General features: G+C 38.7%; 1 protein-coding gene across 1 annotated transcript; it reads left to right on the forward strand.

Annotated features, from left to right (window-relative positions):
* On the forward strand, window positions 1-17,169 carry LOC139934773 (lactadherin-like). The gene is made up of 7 exons (XM_071929178.1): window positions 1-70; window positions 9,285-9,359; window positions 10,507-10,650; window positions 10,887-11,000; window positions 13,989-14,114; window positions 16,093-16,283; window positions 17,029-17,169. The coding sequence occupies exons 1-7, from the start codon at window positions 1-3 to the stop codon at window positions 17,167-17,169; spliced, it is 861 nt and encodes a 286-aa protein (XP_071785279.1).
* Window positions 17,170-18,924: the final 1,755 nt, after the last annotated feature.

Genomic DNA, 18,924 nt, shown 5'->3' on the forward strand with positions numbered 1-18,924 from the left:
ATGATCTTTCTTCACCACATCAGCCATGTGTTGCCTCCTCTGATTCTGATGACATCTATCTTCTTGTTCGGTAAGTGACTTTATATTTATGATCATGAAGAGGTTAAAGGAACATTACAGGATTAATTTTGCAAACCAAACAGTTGCTGACAGTGTAAGCACTTTTTGTAATCCACCATAATACATAAACCAGCAAACTTGTGGAAGTTTGAGAGCGATCGGCCATCTGGGTCACAAGAATAGTGACAAACCGATTTACACACTTTGCATGACATCGATGCAAAAACAAAAAATGAATAAAACGCTCACTGAGCGTTTAATTCCAAACGAAATTTGATAATTTATTTCTCATCAAACATTTCAGACAGTAATATGTCAAGAGATGTTTTTATCTTTCGTATTTCGCCTCTACATTGTAATATAGGTTTTCTCGGTCAAATTCGGCAAATGAGCAGTCAATTTAATTTTCATGCGTTCATATTAAAGCTGTTTTGCTTTTCCAGTTGTTATACTGCGTTTCAAATTGAGAATTCGGCCATTCAATTTCGATTTGGGTCGAGTCAAATTCCTTAAGCACTCTGTTCAATTTAGCGTAGCGTCATTCTTTTTCGTTACACACACGCCTCAAGAAGCGTCTGCGAATTTGAATGTTGCTTTGATGAATTGTTAAATTGAATGATTATTTTGTTAATTCGAATGACGCAACATTACATTTGACTAATCCCAAAACGAAATCGAATGACCCTTTTGAGTAGCATTCGATTTTGCGCGAAATAGAATAGCTTGGTGGTTAAATTGGCTGCTCTTTTTCCGAAATTGACCCAGAAAACCTATACTTTTCAGAGATGTTTATATTAAATTTCGATGTATTTTTATATAAATGGTAAATTTATAGTGTTATTTTATATAACATTATTATTTTTAGACACGCAAAACCAAAACGCATTTCACTGTACAAAATATTTGTTTTTTACAAGTGACAACAAAAAATGATTCTATTCTTTTAGGTACATCTATGTTCTTCACGATTTAAGTTTCTAACCAATTCTATAACGTTCCTTTAATAATATTATTACAATAGATTAATTATGGTTCTTATCATGCTTAAAGACCCTGGACACAATTGGTCATTGTCAAAGACCAGTCTTCTCACTTGGTACATCTCAACATGCATAAAATAACAAACCTGTGAAAATTTTCGCTCAATTGGTCGTCAAAGTTGCGAGATAATAATGGAAGAAAAAACAACTTGTCACACAGATACCTGATTTTGAGAACTCAAGTTCTAAATCTGAGGTCTTGAAATCAAGTGTCTCGGAAAATTACTTCTTTCTCGAAAACTACGTCACCTCAGAGGGAGCCGTTTCTCACACTGTCTTATAATATCAACTTGTCCCCACTACTCGTTGCCAAGTGCTATTTGAGTAATAACCAATAGTGTCCACTGTCTTTAAGTAGGAAAAGTAATATCAACCCGAAAACAAACTCTCGGACGAGGCTAAAAACGCTATTTCAACTTCAACGCTATTTAGTTACGATCGTTTAATTTTTGTATACCTTTCACATAATAACGACAATAAATTTGGAAAAAAATTACAAAAACAAATTCGACGATCATTTTTTCTTCTGAAATGAAAATTGTGTCTCTACTTTTTTTAGCAGTAAAAGTGATATTGTGCTTTTCAGGGTTCAACAAAATGATTTCAAAATTAACGGAGCAAATCTTTTAGTCGATAGACTTTAATTTTTTATTATTTTTTATAAACCGAGTTTGAAAATCGTTTAAATTTTTTCTTTTAATGATTTTTATTATGACTACTAAAGTAATATCATTTTTATTGTTTAAATTTGAAACAGAATTATAAAAATTGTAATTTTTTTCTTTAAGATTTCCGCTCTTCTCAAAACACAACTCTCCGTAACAGGTCCAACCCCACAGTAAGCTTTATTCTGTTTCCACAATACTTTCGAAAGTGTTTCAACCTAAACAGGGTCTGAATGTTAGAGTCCCAGAGTTTCTTGAACTGGTTGGTCTCTACAACTCAGGAGCATTGGTCAGACCATTAATTTATGATGACTTTATCTTTTCAAAGTCTTACCCAAAAAGTTTCGTACCCGTAACCTTAGTTATATTGATTTATTATTATTTACTACTACTTTTTTGTGGGATGGGGGTTGCTGTCCGACATTTTCTCGACTCACACACATTATATGCTGAACTATTTATTTCGGGAATCGGTGCGGGTGCAAAGTCTACTATTCAGATACGCTCTCAGGCAAGAATATTTGTATTTGAAAGTGTATTTCTAAATGTTGCCTATGAAAGTCTGCATTGATAGGCATTGACTTCTCTTACATGGGAAAACATGTACGTTGTGTGGTTGCATCGAATGACGTTATCTTCAGTTTACATAAGCCAATTAAAGCCAGTGGACACTATTGGTAATTAATGACAAATAATTGTTAGCATAAAACCTTACTTGGTGACGAGAAATATTTTTGCACATGTTGAGATACACCAAGTACGAAGACTGGTGTTTGACAGTTACCAAGGGTGTCCAATGTCTTTAAAAACTGTACTTTTTACAAACACGTATCATCTCGGATTCTTCGAAAACTTCAATATTACCAGAGAGCTGGCTAGTTGTTGATGTTGCACATGAAGCAAACGAGTGCAGTCACTGTGACTAAAAACCATTGAAAGGATCAGATATACCAAAAACGTATAATGTAATTTTTTGTACTGCAGGAAAGCATTGACTTGCATTTGTGAACTTGGCATTATAAGACCCTACACACTGTCTGTCATTCAAAGACTCTTCAAGAAGTCCAATATTTCAAGGCTGTTTCCTTTATTTTGAGATGTATTTCCTTCCCAATTACTCCTTCATGCAATGTTTTGAACGACTGTTAAGTTCGATGACATATGGTTTGTAAAAATCGGTCGAGGCGTTCTCGAGTCAAACCCAGAATACGTGTATTTTTAATAACTGATGACGTCGACAAGACGTGATCAAGACGATATTGAAGTATTAAGAACCCAAAAAAAAAAATAAAAAAATAAGAGGTGTTCCGGGCTGAATGCCTGAACAAAAAAAAAACCAAAGAGGTTCCGGGTTTAATACCCGAACACTTAACGGGTAAACTTGCGGGTACTATCGTTTCTAAAACTTTTTTGGGGGGAGTTTTAGCTCGGAAAATAGCCGATGTGGTGTTACTCGCAAGTTGTTATCTTTGAGGTTTCTTCCTTTTTATCCGCACCAGGCAAAACTTCAATTAATACTAACTAGTGTATACCTGTTATGTGACGATAGTGAACTTTACATTTGATATTTCATAGCTATACAGTAATAAGGACAGCTGGGCCCAATGTAATAGAGCTGCTTAAAGACAGTGGACACTTTTGGTAATTGTCAAAGACCAGTCTTTTCACTTAGTGTATATCAACATATGCATAAAATAATGACTTTTTCAAAATGTCCACAGATTTACATGAAACTTACAGGGTTTGAAGATAATGATAGTGGAAAGCTTCCCTTCAAATATTACTAACTAAGGTTGTGTAGTTTTTAAGATGATTTTGGGGGTTGAACAAAGAATTGACTAAAGTGGGATTCGAACCAACGACCTCCGGATTAACGTGCCGGCGCTCTACCAACTGAGCTATCTAGCCCTATATTGGCGGTTTCCCTATTTTTGTCAATATCTTTGTTCGGGGGGTGCCAGTCAGAAGCCATACAACCTTTAACTGCCGTGTAGCCAGGGATCACCCCCAAATTACGATACAACCTGGGAAGCGGCAGCTAGGGGATCACCTTAAGGGGATGCGACTTTTTGTTTCAGATATCAATATAAATCACAAGGGAAACTGACTGGGTAAATTTGTAAATTATTTTTGGGGTTGAACAAAGAATTGACTAGAGTGGGATTCGAACCAACGACCTCCGGATTAACGTGCCGGCGCTCTACCAACTGAGCTATCTAGCCCTATGTTGGCGGTTTCTCTATTTTGGCAATATCTTTGTTCGGGGGGTGCCGCCAATATAGGGCTAGATAGCTCAGTTGGTAGAGCGCCGGCACGTTAATCCGGAGGTCGTTGGTTCGAATCCCACTCTAGTCAATTCTTTTTACAAATTTACCAAGTAAGTTTCCCTTGTGGTTTATATTGATAGTTTTTAAGATATGAGTAAAACAAGTCACAACATCTTTTTGGTCTCATGAGACCAAAATGATTTTAGCATGTAAAATCCCCTTAACCAATTATGATATTATACCAAAACCATAGCATAATTGGTTAATACGTTTTTACATGCTAAAACTGAGACGAAAATGACTACTTTTAATAATTTCTCAAAAACTACATCACCTCAGTAAGTAAAATTTTAAGGGAAGCTTTCTACTATCATAATCTTCAAACTGTGTAAGTTTAATGTAAATCTGTGGACATTGTGTGTTTTGTTAGGAAAAAATTATGCCCTTTAAATCGTGTTCACAGTATACAGTGTGTATATACCGTCAGCAATTTCACGAAGGGCCAACAATTCCCCTCCCCTGCAGCCAAATATTTATCTGTTTCGAGAAAACCGCGTTTTTAGTTTAGCTAATTTTGAAACTACTAGTTGGTAGACTATTCGAAATTTAATCTTGGAATTTTTTGCATGTCAGGGAAGAAGAGATCCTAAATCATACAAATCTGTTTAAATTTTTCCCAAAATGTTCTCTTTTCGTAAGTTTTTTATCGTTTTTTAAGGTTGTTGGCCCTTCGTGAAATTGCTGACGGCTAACACTCCCGATGTTTACTTGTTACAAAACCTGGGTCGTGTAAACTCGTTTAGACAAAACAGTGGCTAGGTTCAATCGGAGGTGTAACCTTAACCTTGTACACAACCACCATAACAGTGTGAATTAGTGATATTAAACCAAGCTGTTATAATTTATTTATGGTCGAACCGAGTACACGAATTAGGGAAATATTATCAAATTTGTTTCCAGTATCGCCACCATGCCTCTTAGAAATCGCAAAGACCGAGATATTGATTCTGCATAACCAGCAAGATGAGACGTGCTCGTTTTGTATGCAATTATTTCGGTGGCTGTGTTCTCAGTAGCATAATAAAGAGTGTGGTGTCTATGACAACAACAACTATAATTCTCCCTCATTGTGTTTGATTAAGGCAAACTTGTAATTGTGGTGTTCTCTCTGGCAAACGGCGACGTAATTTAATTACGCGGTTCTCTTGCATAAGCCACGTTAACAAATTTCGTAACAAGGCTATGGAATTTTAATAAAAAATAACAATTGTTTAAAGACACTGGATACTATTGGTAATTGTCCAATATTAGTCTTCACAGTTGGTGTATCTCAACATATGCATAAAATAACAAACCTGTGAAAATTTGAGCTCAATCGGTCGTCGAAGTTGCGAGATATTAATGACAGAAAAAACACCCGCGTCGCACTTCGGTCACACGAAGTTGTATGCTTTCAGATGCTTGATTTCGAGACCTCAAATTCAAAATCTGAGGTCTCGAAATCAAATTCGTGGAAAATTACTTCTTTCTCGAAAACTACTTCACTTCAGAGGGAGCCGTTTCTCAAAATGTGTTATACTGTCAACCTCTCCCCATTACTTGTAATCAAGAAAGGTTTGATGATAATAATTATTTTAAGTTATTACTGTTGGTGAACATTAAATGATTTTTTATTTTTTTGTAAACCCCGCCACCTCTCGTTGTTCTGGGGCTTTGTACGACAAAAAATCACCAGGGGTAGCATAAGCCCTACATTTTGTATCAAACTGACCGATTGCGCTACTAATGTTTATAAACAGTTTACATGACTGTGATAACTTGACCTGAGACGGGTATTGTACAACACGCTACACAGTAAATGCATGGAAGACTTGTACCAATTGACCATCGGCTGTACTTTCGACCAAAAACACTTTAAACCCAAAACAAAGCATTTAAAGTCACCTGGAAATAGAATTTGTTTTCTTTCAAACATAGGAGTGTATGCTTACGAACAATAAAACAATTTATTTTGTAATTGTTTGTCACGATTTATATGTTTAAAAAATATATAAAGTTGTTTGGGGGCTGACTCCGCCTACCCCTTTTGTGACGTCAATCGAGGCAGACTTTGCCTGCAATGAGTCGTTAACACACGTGCAAAGTACATGTACGTCCAAGTCGTGAGTTGGTACATTTCAAAAAGTGTTTTTCTGCATCCAGCAGCAATACACCTGAAACGTACAAACTCACGACTTGGTCCGTACATGTACTTTGCAATTGTGTTTACTCTACGCATTACAGGCAAAGTCTGCCTCGATTGACGTCACGAACAGCGCCTTCTCGGGTCGGGGTCTACTCTTAAATTTGTAAATAACATAAGAACTGATTTTTTTGAAACCTTAGTTAACTGTTTATTAACATTCCACTCATCAAAACACATATGTTAGGGACAAAAGCTTTATTTTGAAAAAATACCACTTCCAGGTGACTTTAATTATGTTGAATGTTGTGACATTGATTTTTTTTTTATCCAGTATTCTACTACAAAAGAGGTTTATTTTGAAAGTATGTAAAGGCCTTTTCACACGAGCAAAATAAGCAGGGGTCCTTGGTATTAAGAACACAACGTTATTTAATCCATATCGTGTGAAAGGGACCTCTGCTTAAATAGGCACGGGTCCCTGGTCAAAAGGTCAACATTTGAAAACTTGCTCTCCCTGAGAGCAAGTTTTCAAATGTTGACCTTTAGCACCACAAAAGACGAATGTTCTGAGACATGGGATGTTGGTTTCTGCGCCGTGTGAAAGGTCCTGTTTGAGTTTGACCAACGTCCTTGGTCAAGACAACTGCCACCGGAGACCAATGTGTTCAGGCATAAGAATCTTCCGGATTTATCACCTTAAAATAATGTGTTCTCCGAGTTCAGTGTAAATTTGAATTGAAAAACGAGGGATAAGCGAGAGGGTTTGCGTCCACACCATTATTTTTTGCGTGCATTAAAAGACGCTCCGAGTGTTTCTCGATCGGATTCAACCCTTGCTAGATGTTGGCGTCGCCAGAATGTGCATGTGTAGAGAATTTGCAGCGAAGTACATGTACTTCAATTTTACAGCGATTGATCACAATCAAATTCTCACTATATCCTGTAATAGAGTAAGGAAAAGTCCTACTTGTGTATTGTGTGCAGTGCGCGCGATGTGTACGCTTTCGTTGAACATACTTGATTTCGAGACCTCAAATTCTAAATCTGAGGTCTTGAAATCAAGTTTTCACGGAAAATTACTTCTTTCTCGAAAACTATAGTCACCTTAGAGGGAGCCGTTTCTCACACTGTCTTATTATATCAACTTGTCCCCATTACTCGTTGCCAAGTGCTATTTGAGTAATAACCAATAGTGTCCACTGCCTTTAAGTAGGAAAAGTAATATCAACCCGAAAACAAACTCTCGGACGAGGCTAAAACCGCTATTTCAACTTCAACGCTATTTAGTTGCGATCGTTTAATTTTTGTATACCTTTCACATAATAACGACAATAAATTTGGAAATTACAAAAACAAATTCGACGATAATTTTTTTTTCTGAAATGAAAATTGTGTCTCTACTTTTTTTAGCAGTAAAAGTGATATTGTGCTTTTCAGGGTTCAACAAAATGATTTAAAAATTAACGGAGCAAAATCTTTTAATCGATAGACTTTAATTTTTTATTATTTTTTATAAACCGAGTTTGAAAATCGTTTAAATTTTTTTTAATGGTTTTTATTATGTGACTACTATAGTATTATCATTTTTATTGTTTAAATTTGAAACAGAATTATAAGAATTGTAATTTTTTTCTTTAATATTTCCGCTCTTCTCAAAAGCACAACATTCCGTAACAGATCCAACCCCACAGTAAGCTTTATTCTGTTTCCACAGTACTTTCGAAAGAAAGTGTTTCAACCTAAACAGGGTCTGAATGTTAGAGTCCCAGAGTTTCTTGAACTGGTTGGTCTCTACAACTCAGGAGCATTGGTCAGACCATTAATTTATGATGATTTTATCTTTTCAAAGTCTTACCCAAATAGTTTCGTACCCGTAACTCTAAATATATTGATTTATTATTATTTACCAATACTTTTTTGTGGGATGGGGGTTGCTGTCCGACATTTTCTCGACTCACACACATTATATGCTGAACTATTTATTTCGGGAATCGGTGCGGGTGCAAAATGTTTTATTCAGATACGCTCTCAGGCAAACATATTTGTATTTGAAAGTGTATTTCTTAATGTTGCCTATGAAAGTCTGCATTGGTTGGCATTGACTTCTCTTACATGGGAAAACATGTACGTTGTGTGGATGCATCGAATGACGTTCAAATTACATAAGCCAATTAAAGCCAGTGGACACTATTGGTAATTAATGACAAATAATTGTTAGCATAAAACCTTACTTGGTGACGAGAAATAGGGAGAGGTTGATGATTGTGAGAAACGACATAGTTTTCGAGAAAGAAGTGATTTTCCACGAATTTGTTTTCGAGAACTCAGATTTAGAATTTGAGCTCTCGAAATCAAGCATCTGATGAACACACACAACTTCATGGGGCAAAGGTGTTGTTCTTTCATTATTATCTCGCAACTTCGACGACCAGTAGAGCCCAAATTTTCACAGTTTTTTTATATTATTTGTGCACATGTTGAGATACACCAAGTACGAAGACTGGTATTAATTTTGGTTTTTACCCATACACCGATGTGTGTTAGTACTGTATACTCAGTACTTCCCGAGTCCTGTGAAAAAATATCACAGGCATGTTACTCGGGTGGGATTCGAACCCACGACCCTTGCAATTCTAGAGCAGTGTCTTACCAACTAGACTACCGAGGTTGCCCGGCAGCTAGAGGCAGTTCGAATCCTATGTTTTGGCAGCGGGTACCGCAACGATATAATAGATGTTAAATTTGCATCGGGGATAAAGAATATTAATTTTGGTTTTTACCCATACACCGATGTGTGTTAGTACTGTATACTCAGTACTTCCCGAGTCCTGTGAAAAAATATCACAGGCATGTTACTCGGGTGGGATTCGAACCCACGACCCTTGCAATTCTAGAGCAGTGTCTTACCAACCTCGGTAGTCTAGTTGGTAAGACACTGCTCTAGAATTGCAAGGGTCGATGTCATGTGTTTGTGCATGAAAGTGTGGTTTTTGCTGCCAACATTTTCAATGAAAACCTCCTGAACAATCTAAAAATCCTTTTTTTCACCTTCAAATTGTCTGATTAGAAAGGGTGCTGTCAGAGAGTCGGCCGACTTCGCGGTCTCCCATGACACAGCCCGACCTCACGCCGTGCACAACGCGTGAGCTCGCTCAACCTCAGTAATTTACGTCGGCAACGCGCAGACAAAATAATATGGTCATGTCACACCAACTGAGAAATCTTGCGCCTGCGATTGGTTCCCGACCGTCGGGGGATCACGTCGTACAAGATGAAATTGTTCTACTGTTGCGACTGTTGTTGTTTTTTTCGAGCGGCGCGACTGTTTCAGATTGTCTTAAAACCATTGCAGTTACCCTCATGTCGTAAAAAATCACCGACTGAAAAGTTCCCGATGCTCTTAAGCTCAGGCGCAGTATTTCCTGAAAAGTCAGTTGGCAACTGTTTGTTGTTGACGCAAAGGTCGACCTCAGGCCGGCTTAAGACAACGTGTCAAACTTAGGGAATTTTTTGTTGTGCAATCTAAGGCTATTATGGGAAGAAGCCCGACTCGAGGAGTTATTGGCGCAAATGGAAAAGGTCATCTTTCCCATGCATTTTATAGGATGAAATAATAACCATAACGATAATGTTTATTTTGTTTGAGGTAAACCAAGTGTAATCTTAGTTGCTATATTCGTTGAGAACTGTCTGGCTATATTCCACTGTACTGTGGTCTGTGGAGTAGGTTTCGAGACGTTTATCATCAGGTTAAGATCAATGAAGAACTCACTCCGCGGTAGTGAAGCTATTAACGACAAATCTCCTCGATCCAACATGGTGGTAGTCCCGGCCTTTTTAAGGGAAGACAGTTCTTTTCGGCACTTCTAGTACAATGTTTAGCAAGACAGTTCTAAAACCAAGCAATTACATAACATACACAAGGTATTGTCGCAAACTAAAGTGTTACTTCAACATGCCTCTCCTCCAATTTCATACAATTTTGAGGAAGGACATTTAAAATATAGTGTCCCCCACCCTTCAATAAATTGTGTAAACCTTTGACCCCAGGATTAATGTACATGGAGGACACATGGGTTGGTCTTGGACAGTGCAATATTTGGGCTTCATGGTAAAGGTGGTCAAAGACATGGGGGAAACTGATATTGTGTCCCCCACCCTCCAAAAGATGGGGGGGGAATGTCCCCTGTCCCTCCCCCGATTTACGCCAATGATTAGGGATGCCTCAATTTACTAGTGTCAGATTACTGTGTCTATACTGTTTTGTTGTTTTCATGTTTGTATTTAAGCGAACATCTACATCGTTGAGAGCCGTCAAATGTCGTCTTACTACGGTCCAGTACCCGAGCCGGATCCCGGTCAGCCCTATAACAAATACCACTGGGTGAAATCAGCCATGGAGGAACTTCAAAACGGATGCCCGCTGAATAAAAGTAATATTTATTTCAGTAATTTTTTACCCCAGAAGTTGTAACGTGAATGTCTGGCATGCTAGGGATTTTACTAATGCCAATATGAGGGAGTGATGAACGAGGGCTAGCATGCTCAAAATGATGTGACACAAGTGAGTTCCGGGGGTTAGCAATATTTTTCGACATGAATCTTTTTGGTTTTTCTCTCTCGAGGAAATAACACTTTTAACCTTTCATACTCTGTCCTTTCAACTTAGACATCGATGAATGTAGCTCCAATCCATGTCTGAACGGAGGTCACTGCGTGGATGGCGTGAACCGATTTACGTGTTGGTGTGCTCCAGGCTACGAAGGGAGTACCTGTGACAAAAGTAAGTACTAGGGTTTAGCTATTCTGCCCTTGTCGATCTAAACTATGTTAAATAAATAACACTATTAACTTAAGAATTAAAGCTGTTATACGTCTTGAACTGACCAGGGGGCTTTTCACTAAAATGTTTGCTGCTGTTTCGCGTCTGCGACCTGGGGCCAATTTCATAGAGCTGCTTAAGCAAAAAATTTGATTAAGCACGAAAATAGCTCGCTTATTTTACACATGTTACTGGCCAAAATTTCATGCCATATACATTGCTTATGACTAGTATTTAGCTGTTGTTTACTTTGCATAACAATTGAGTGGAGTCTTGGCCGGTAATCTGATTTTACTAAGCAATGAATTTTTTGCTTAAGTTTGCGCAGTAACTAACAACAGGTAGACTGTTCTTTTATTTTAGATGTCGATGACTGTAGCCCTAATCCATGTCTGAACGGGGGCCGATGCACTGACAATGTTAACAGTTTCAACTGTACTTGTACTGGCGACTACAAAGATTAGCAATTGGACCTATTTGAAAAGCATAGAGTGCGTCACGTTGGGGGTGTTTAACGGTTGATAATGACCAGGAGTGCGTTTTGGCGACCCCAACCAAAAACTGTTTCGGTTGTTGGTCGTTGGTTCTGCTGTTCAGACTGACTGAACGATAACCGAGGTATGAGCTCGGTTACCGTATTGGTTATGACGTCATAAACAGTTTTTGGTTGGGGTCGCCAAAACGCACTCCAGCTGGAGCTGTTTGTCACCGGCCGGCTGGCTTCCGCGTGTTGGGCGCACAAGATTATCACGAGGAACGCAATTTATAGCTGTAACAGCCATAGATAATGAATTAAATAACTAGATCGGCCGCGCGTACATACGCGCCATTGCCTGTGTAGAAAATACAATTGTTCACCATGGACGCGGTAAAAATTTCACGTTCGAAAGGCGACGCGCAAAAAATGAACACAGGAGATAGGCCTTTGACGCGCTAAATGTCACGTGCTGACGGCAAAAAGTCACGTGCTGACGGCAACGCGCAGAAAATGTACACGGGAGATGGGCCATGGCAGCCCCCATGCCAGAACCCGCGTATGTACGCGCGGCCGATCTAGTGATTCTATTTTATATCTATGGTAACAGCGCGCACTATTTCTAAGCGCGCGCGCGTACACTATTAACAAGCGCGCGCGTACACACAACCCACGCGCTTCAAACAGACTCTTCACAAAGTTTTTGAAAAAATGATTCAAATCTCGAATTTTCAATAGACTGTGCAAGTCTCGCGCGCACCGGAGCGAGAAAACACGACAACTGAAGAACTTTATTTTGTTGTGAATCAAAATTTATTCTTAATGCCGAATCTGAATTAAGTTGTAAGATTATTAGTCAACTCAATCTGTATCACGTATGCCGTCATACCCTGACCCTTCCATTAATCCCACGGGAGGGAGGGAGGGAATTTTGCGAAACTATAGATGATGTGACCTATGTTTACATTCAAACCGCCTTCTTTTGACAAAACACTATATACGTCATGTTTGGCCGGGCACCGAGTTGCGTAGTCATAGTAAGATTGCGTACACTTTCTCGCTGGCTGCCAAAACACAAAGGTTTTGCCCGGCGGTATGCGCGCGAATCATGTTATGGTTTTCGTGTGACGTCAGAGGTCACATCGTCTGTACTATCTATCTTAACTCCTTGGTGGCAGAATATTCAATGACGGTTCCCAGAAAGACAAGCACCCCTATCCCGAAATGCCTTGCTTTGGTTGGTTGAAAAGAACAATGGAACCACGTCTGAATGCACCCTGACAATCACACTTGCTTAGCCCCGACTGTAACATGTTTGTATATTTCCCGGTGTTAAATCGGTTTACTGCGTTACGCCTTAAAGGAACACGTTGCCTTGGATCGGACGAGTTGGTCAAAACAAAAGCGTTTGTAACCGTTTTTTATAAAATGCATATGGTTGGAAAGATGTTTTAAAAGTAGAATACAATAATCAACACAAGTTTGCCTCGAAATCGCGTGGTTTTCCTTCTACAGTGCGAACTAACACCGTCGGCCATTTATGGGAGTCAAAATTTTGACCCCCATAAATGGCCGACGTGTTCGTCGACGAGGTAAAAGGAAAACCACGCAATTTCGAGGCATGTTTGTGTGGATCATTGTATTCTACTTTTACAACATCTTTCTACCCATATGCATTTTACAAAAAACGGTTACAAACGCTTTTCAAAGACCAACTCGACCGATCCAAGGCAACGTGTTCCTTTAAACCCTATTAAAGCCTTGCAGGGTCGTCACCGTGCGATAAAGGCCCTCGAGTTTGCCAAATGTCTCGAAGTCCTTAATTTAGCAAAGGTGGTAAATTTCGAGCCATACTCTGATGTGTATCCGTAGCTGTTCGGCAGATTGCTGAGTAGTGCTAGCACTAGACAAAAGTCAGTGAAACTCATTTAAATATCCTGCATCCAATGTTAACGGGTTTTTTTTATGGTTGAAATGCAAAATGCTTTTTTTTTTTTTTTTTTTTTTTTTTTTTTTAAGATCTGAGAGGACTTATATCACTTTTACTATAGGTTTTCTCGGTCAATTTCGGAAAATGAGCAGCCAATTTAACCACCAGCCTATTCTATTTCGCACGAAATCGAATGCTAGTAAAAGTTTATTCGTATTTCTTTAGTCGTACTCATTTGAATCCTCGGTGAGCGAAATTGATTGCCTCTTTACGAAATTGAAAATGATTAAATCAGCAAAATCTCTAGTCGAACCAGCTTTGCTAAATTGAATGATGATTGTGTGTCATGAAAAAGAATGAGTGTGCTAGGAACTTGAATGCCTCAAAACGAAATTGAATGACTGAACTCTGAATTTGAAACGCAGTAAAAACCGGAGAGGCAAAAAAGCTTTAATTCGAACGCATGGAAATTTAATTGGCTGCTCATTTACCGAATTTGACCGAGAAAACCTATATTACTATTTGTGTTTTCATTCTTATGTAGTTTGTCCAATCGAACGTGAGCTACCTCTAGGCATGGAGAGCAGAGTCATTCCCGATGACAATATCAAAGCATCATCGGTCTTCAGCTATGTCACTAAAGCTAGCTTTGCAAGGCTTAACATGGAAGGTACAATTCCTATGTTTGAACACAATGATAAATAAGGCTTGGAAGCCGCAAAATAAAGATAAGAGAGATGTTGAGGAATGTTAATGTTCCTCTCCATTGCAAAGTTTGGCTTGGAAAAAAAGCTTCAAAATAAGTTCTTGCACTCAAACCAATCGACCTTCAGTACGTGGTTTATACTCTGATAATATACCTTTACGGCAACACAACTAGCCTTGCTCAAGGCAGTCGAATTATTCACTCCGAAAAAAGACCGCCGCTGTGTAAAAACCCACCCATATTCACTGTGCGTAAAACCCACCCGTATTCACTGTGCGTAACATCGCACGACACGATGCCCCCGTACACTATCCGCATGCGGAGGCCGTCAGGCCGACAGCCTTGTAGGATCTGTGTCGAAGCCACTGACCTCATTACTATAATAAGCGAAGAGTTCCCACGGTCAGCTCATTACCATAATGCCCGCGAAAGACGAGACATGTTTACCTCACACACCACCACCACGGACGCATGATAGGGTCCAAAGGTCGTGATAAGGGAAGTGCGTGATTGGACGTCAAAATGAATAATTCATTTGCCTCACATCCTGTGTTGTCTGATAGGTCTGACGAACGATGTAAATATTCATGAGCTGCATACTAGCATATCCTAGAGCCCCCCCAATTTCGTCCACTATTGGAATTTTTTCAATACAACACATTAAAACGGGAAGATACAGATCCGACAAGGCTGTCGGCCTGACGGCCTCCGCATGCGGTTAGTGGTGTACGAGTGCGATGGCTTGTGTGAACAGTATTCGTGCGATGTGACAGTGTATACGGGTGGGTCATTCGGTGTGATCGCACACACCATGCACAGGGTATACGGCGGGTGGGTTTACAGCTGCGTCTTTTCGGAGCGAATAATGCGACTGCCTTGAGCAAGGCTACAACACAACTTGATTTGCCCTATTACGTCACAGAACACAAGGCGTTCTTGAACAATTCCAGAAAACTTCAAACGAAGGTAACCATCCTATAGTTCTTCGCATTGCCCAGTTTAGAAAATAGAGAAATCGCGGAGCTGATTGCAAGCACTAGTAGCAGGTCATCGTCATAGTAGAACTTACTGTTGACTTTAATGCCAAGCACTTCTTGCGTGGATGACGCTATATCATCTTGCATGATTCCTGATTACGGATGTCAAATTATCCACAGAAGTACTTTTTATATGTTTTCGAAGCATTTTTTCGAAGCAGCGAAACCAAATAAAGTGTGATTGAATATATTGACCTCACTTGCTCTATAGAGCTGTTTTTTCTTATAAACTGTTAACTATTGAGGTTTAATTTAAAGACACTGATTGGAAATTTTCAAAGACCAGTCTTCTCACTTGGTGTATCTCAACATGTGCGTAAAAATAATGACAATCCTGTGAAAATTTAAGCTAAATTGGTTGTCAAAGTTGCGAGATATAACAATGAAAGAAAATACACCGCTGTCAAAAGAAGTTGTGTGCTTTCAGATGCTGGATTTGGAGACCTCAAAATCTAATTCTGAGGTCTCGAAGTCCAATTCGTGGAAAAATACTTCTTTCTTTAGAGTGAGCCGTTTCTTACAATGTTTTATACTAGATCACCAGCTCTCCACTACTCATTACAAAGAAAGGTTTTATGCTAGCAATTATATTGAATAGTTACCAATAGTGTCCACTGCCTTTAACTAAACATTAAAACTACCTATTTAACCTGAAAGAAATAAAAATCAGTAGGGTAAAGGCGGGAAATTACCCCAAACAAAAAGTAAGTGTAAAAAGGCCCCCCCCCCCCTAAAAGAAAACAATTAAAGTTCGGCATATGAGTTACATTGTTTAGAGAATGGGCTACTTCGCTCCATTGGAAGTATTCAACTCAATCGTGTATTGAGCTCAATACAGAGGCACAACGAAAACAGATGTATATTTGTCATATCCTGATGCTCATATCTCTTTCATTATTACCAAGGTGGGTGGTGCTCATTAGCGTCCGACTCGAATCCATGGATACAAGTCAACTTGAACGCCAAAGTGTACATTACTGGTCTGATCACACAGGGATATGACAGCGAGTACTATGTTACAACCTACAAAGTTATGTACGGAGTCTCCACATCCTCCTTGACAAACGTGACAACTTCCAGTGGAAGTAACCGACTGGTAAATAACGTGAAGAATAATATAGAAAAATCGACTGCTTAATAATCGGGGCACAGTTAAGTTTTATGGCCCAAGGTGATGTCAAAACCATGACTATGCCCGCAGCGAAGCTGAGGGCAGTGTAATGGTTTTGACATCACCTTGGGCCTAGAATTTTCTTATTTGTGTTTCTTGTCAAGAGGTTAATGTATAGGCCACTAATAGTCAAATTTTATCACAACCCAATTTTCAGTCACTAGTCTAGCCTGGGACGCTGCAGTGCCTAAGAGTTTTGTGACTCCCAACAATACCTTCAAAAGTTGTCATCACCCTCGTAATCCTGAAAAAGATTCATTCGCCCTTACCCCATACGTTAATGAGTGCACTATTACAAAGAACGTGAAACGAAACAAAAGTCAGATTTTTTTTTCATATTTAGGGTCCCAAAAAGGACATGTCCAAAAGATTGTTGGTATTCAATAACAGACATGCTTATAGCTGAACAATAGCTGGGTATTTAAAGAGTTGCTAAGGAGGTAACATGCATCAGTGTTACTTGACCACGTGGTTACTGGACGTCTTTTTCGGCCCAAATAATAACAGCACAACCCAATGTGCAATCTAGTCTGGCAACTTGAGAAGTGTGTCTACATGCGTTTTTTTACCAGAATGTGCTACCATGTGCGTTGTCCATCTCTCTCAATACACTGCTTTGAGGTGGAAAACCGTCATGTTCGTTTATGGTTTGGTGTCTTTTTGTTAACAGTTTTATGGTAACTCTGCTGAAAATACTCAAGTGACCAAGTTCTCGGCGGTGTACGCCCAGTATCTGCGCATCAATCCAGTGACGTGGAACCCGACAGGAAACTCTTGCTGTATGCGCTTTGAGCTGATAGGATGTCGGTAACTAGTTGTTACGTAAATGAGAGAATGACTGAATGACTTTAAAGGAACACGTTGCCTTGGATCGGACGAGTTGGTCTACAAAAAGCGTTTGTAACCGTTTGTTATAAAATTCATATGGTTAGAAAGATGTTGTAAAAGTAGAATACAGTGATTCACACAAACATGCCTCGAAATTGCGCGATTTTCCTTCTACTCCGTCGACTAACACGGTCGGCCATTAACTATAAATGGCCGACCGTGTTAGTTCGCAAAATAAAAGGAAAACCACGCAATTTCGAGGCAAATTTTTGTGGATCATTGTATTCTACTTTTCAAACATCTTTCCAACCACTGCATTTTATAAAAACCAGTTACAAACGCTTTTATAGACCAACTAGTCCGATCCAAGGCAACGTGTTCCTTTAACTACAAATTTGAATTTATTTGTTTCTTTCACATGCCAAAAGTAAGCGGATGATAAGTTTATGAAATAAGGTGTTTTGTTGTGACCTACTATCTTACACACCAGACACTCATGGATTTAGAGTTTAGAATAATATTTGTGAAAGCATTTAATTTTGGAGTAACATCACTGACCGATATTATGTCAGCTTTTTCCCTATGTCGTAGTATTCCGACTTTTTACAACAAACGTCACAAATTGTGAGTCGTGAATTAATTTCGCAAAAATATCCCCCAAAATTAAGACTAAAATGTACGACCTATTCTTGTTGTGACTATTGTCGCTAAATTTGTTCTCAAAATTCAGGACCTTTTCCCCTATAGTCGTGAATATTGACGCAAAGTATGGAAGTATATAAAACATTGAAGATGAATCGTATCGTGTTTCATCAGTCAGTGGCATAAGTTTAAGTTTTCGAATAAAGGTCTCATTAATAAAATAGTTCATTTTTAACTAACAATTCTATATATTTGTATTTAACGACACGGGAAGGGCCGGTCCTTCTAATAAACAGGTCAAGCATTCACCAACTTTCACCAAAAGCAAAATCCAAATTCTAAAGTGATCTCCCGAACGGTAACTGATATCGATTTTCCATTCATATAGCACTGATACAAAAAGTACTAATTTACTAAGGGCAAAAGGTAAACGCCACACAGTGCTGGGGGCAATATCAACAATTACTACAAACGATTACAGAGGAAAGAAAGAAAACAATAGTGGTTGAACAATTAAAGGCAGTGGACACTATTTGTTATTACTCAAAATAATTATTATCAAAAAACCTTTCTTTATTACGAATAGTGGGTAGAGGTTGATGGTATAAAACATTGTGAGAAACGGCTCCCTCTGAAGTGACATTGTATTCGAGAAAGAAGTAAATTTCCACGAAGTTGATTTCGAGGCCTCAGACTTAAAATTTGACGTCTCGAAATCAAGCATCTGAAAAGCAAAGAACTTCGTGTGACCATTTAGCGACAAGGGTGTTTTTTTTTATTAATATCTTGCAACTTCGACGACCAATTGGGCTCAAATTTTCACTGTTTTTTTTATTTATGCATATGTTGAGATACACCAACTGTGAAGGCTAGTCTTTGACAACTACCAGTGTCCAGTGTCTTTAGGTAATTTGATGTTTTAAAGCATTTTCATTATTCTCTGTATGGTGTATCTTCAAAACTATTAAGTATAACACTGGTTCGTAAAGTCAGTGCGTGAATATAAGAAATTATTGTTATCTTTATCATTCATGTGAAATTAAGTGGCTTAAAATGAGGCAAAAACTGGACATTTCATTTTTTTAGTCAATTTAAA

The sequence above is a fragment of the Asterias amurensis genome, chromosome 3 (assembly GCF_032118995.1).
Source record: "Asterias amurensis chromosome 3, ASM3211899v1".
NCBI classification, from domain to species: domain Eukaryota; kingdom Metazoa; phylum Echinodermata; class Asteroidea; order Forcipulatida; family Asteriidae; genus Asterias; species Asterias amurensis.

Bases quoted from the DNA above. Each gene is read 5' to 3' on its own strand.
- LOC139934773 (XM_071929178.1), top strand. From the start codon at position 1: ATGATCTTTCTTCACCACATCAGCCATGTGTTGCCTCCTCTGATTCTG. The intron at 14,115-16,092 runs GTACAATTCCTA...ATTATTACCAAG, and splicing joins TGCAAGGCTTAACATGGAAG to GTGGGTGGTGCTCATTAGCG. The intron at 16,284-17,028 runs GTAAATAACGTG...TTTTGTTAACAG, and splicing joins CCAGTGGAAGTAACCGACTG to TTTTATGGTAACTCTGCTGA.